Genomic DNA, 1,468 nt, shown 5'->3' on the forward strand with positions numbered 1-1,468 from the left:
GGGTTTGTCTTTTTGTTTTTGCAGGATATCCAACCCCCTCCTAGCCGTCCGCAACGGTCCTACACCAACAACTTATGAAAGCATATCAGAGGAGGGACACGCGCAGAAGAAGGTTCGTCCAAAGAAATCGTGAAGCCGGGCATGAGAGACTCGTCAATGATTATTTCTCTATAACCCCGGTGTATCACGATGAAATATTTCGAAGACGATTTTGAATGCGAAGAGAGTTATTCCTCCACATAGTGAATGCTTTAGAGAATCATTCAGCATTTTTTGAACAAAGGGATGATGTTGTACGAAGAAAAGGGTTGTCACCACTACAAAAATGCACCGCTGCGATTCGTCAACTGGCTTATGGAATCCTCGCCGATCATCCTGACGAGTACCTACGTATGGGTGAATCAACTGCCATCAGGTGCCTTTTCAAGTTCTGCGAATACGTTGTTGAAATATTTGGTGATAGGTGCTTGAGAAGGCCAAATGCTGATGATGTTCAACGTCTTCTTCAAATGCATGATGAGAGACATGGCTTTCCTGGCATGTTAGGTAGCCTTGATTGTATGCACTGGAAATGGAAAAATTGTCCAGTTGCTTGGAAAGGTCAATTTACAAGGGGACATGGGTCACCAACAATCATACTTGAAGCGGTCGCGTCTCATGACTTCTGGATATGACATGCATTTTTTGGGGTCACCGGTTCACGTAACGATATTAATGTGTTATATGAATCTCCCATATTCAACGACGTCTAGCAAGGAAATATGCCGGAGATTAATTTCACGGTGAACGACACTGCATATACGAAGGGCTATTATCTAACAGATGGAATATATCCCGAGTGAGCTACTTTTGTTAAGGCTTTTCCTTGCCCGGAGGATCCCAAGAGGAAGTTGTTTAAGGAAAGACAGGAGTCTGCATGAAAAGATGTTGAACGGGCATTTGGGGTGCTCCAATCTCGATGGGCGATTGTCAGAGGTCCAACTCGGTATTGGTATAGGAAAAAGTTAAAACAAATCATGTTAGCATGCATTATTTTGCATAATATGATTGTTGAGGATGAGGGAGGTCACGTGACAAATTGGTACAATGAAGAAGATGACGAACTCGCACAACCTATCCATGGCTCAAACCGAGGATTTCAGGATTATCTTCGAACAAATTCTGAGCTACGTGACACTCAAGTTCATCACCAACTTCACGCCGACTTAGTTGAGCATATCTGGGGGCAATACAACAACAGTCCGTGAATTAATATTTAAAATAAATTTTGTTTTCCCAACTTTGTAATTTTAGCCGCTCAGTTGTAATTTCGTTTTCCCAACTTTATAATTTTAGGTGTTCAGTTGTAATTTCGTTTTCCCAACTTTATAATTTCGTTTTCCTAACATTGTAATTTCGTTTTCTCACAAACATTTATTTTATTTAATAAATATATTTAAAAATTAATATTATTTTTGAAAAATAATAA

General features: G+C 40.1%; 1 protein-coding gene across 1 annotated transcript; it reads left to right on the top strand.

Annotated features, from left to right (window-relative positions):
* Positions 1–215: 215 nt before the first annotated feature.
* LOC122042757 lies at positions 216–674 on the top strand. The gene has a single exon (XM_042603058.1). The coding sequence runs from the start codon at positions 216–218 to the stop codon at positions 672–674; it is 459 nt and encodes a 152-aa protein (XP_042458992.1).
* Positions 675–1,468: the final 794 nt, after the last annotated feature.

Source organism: Zingiber officinale, chromosome 1B, assembly GCF_018446385.1.
Source record: "Zingiber officinale cultivar Zhangliang chromosome 1B, Zo_v1.1, whole genome shotgun sequence".
In the NCBI taxonomy this organism is placed as follows: Eukaryota; Viridiplantae; Streptophyta; class Magnoliopsida; order Zingiberales; family Zingiberaceae; genus Zingiber; species Zingiber officinale.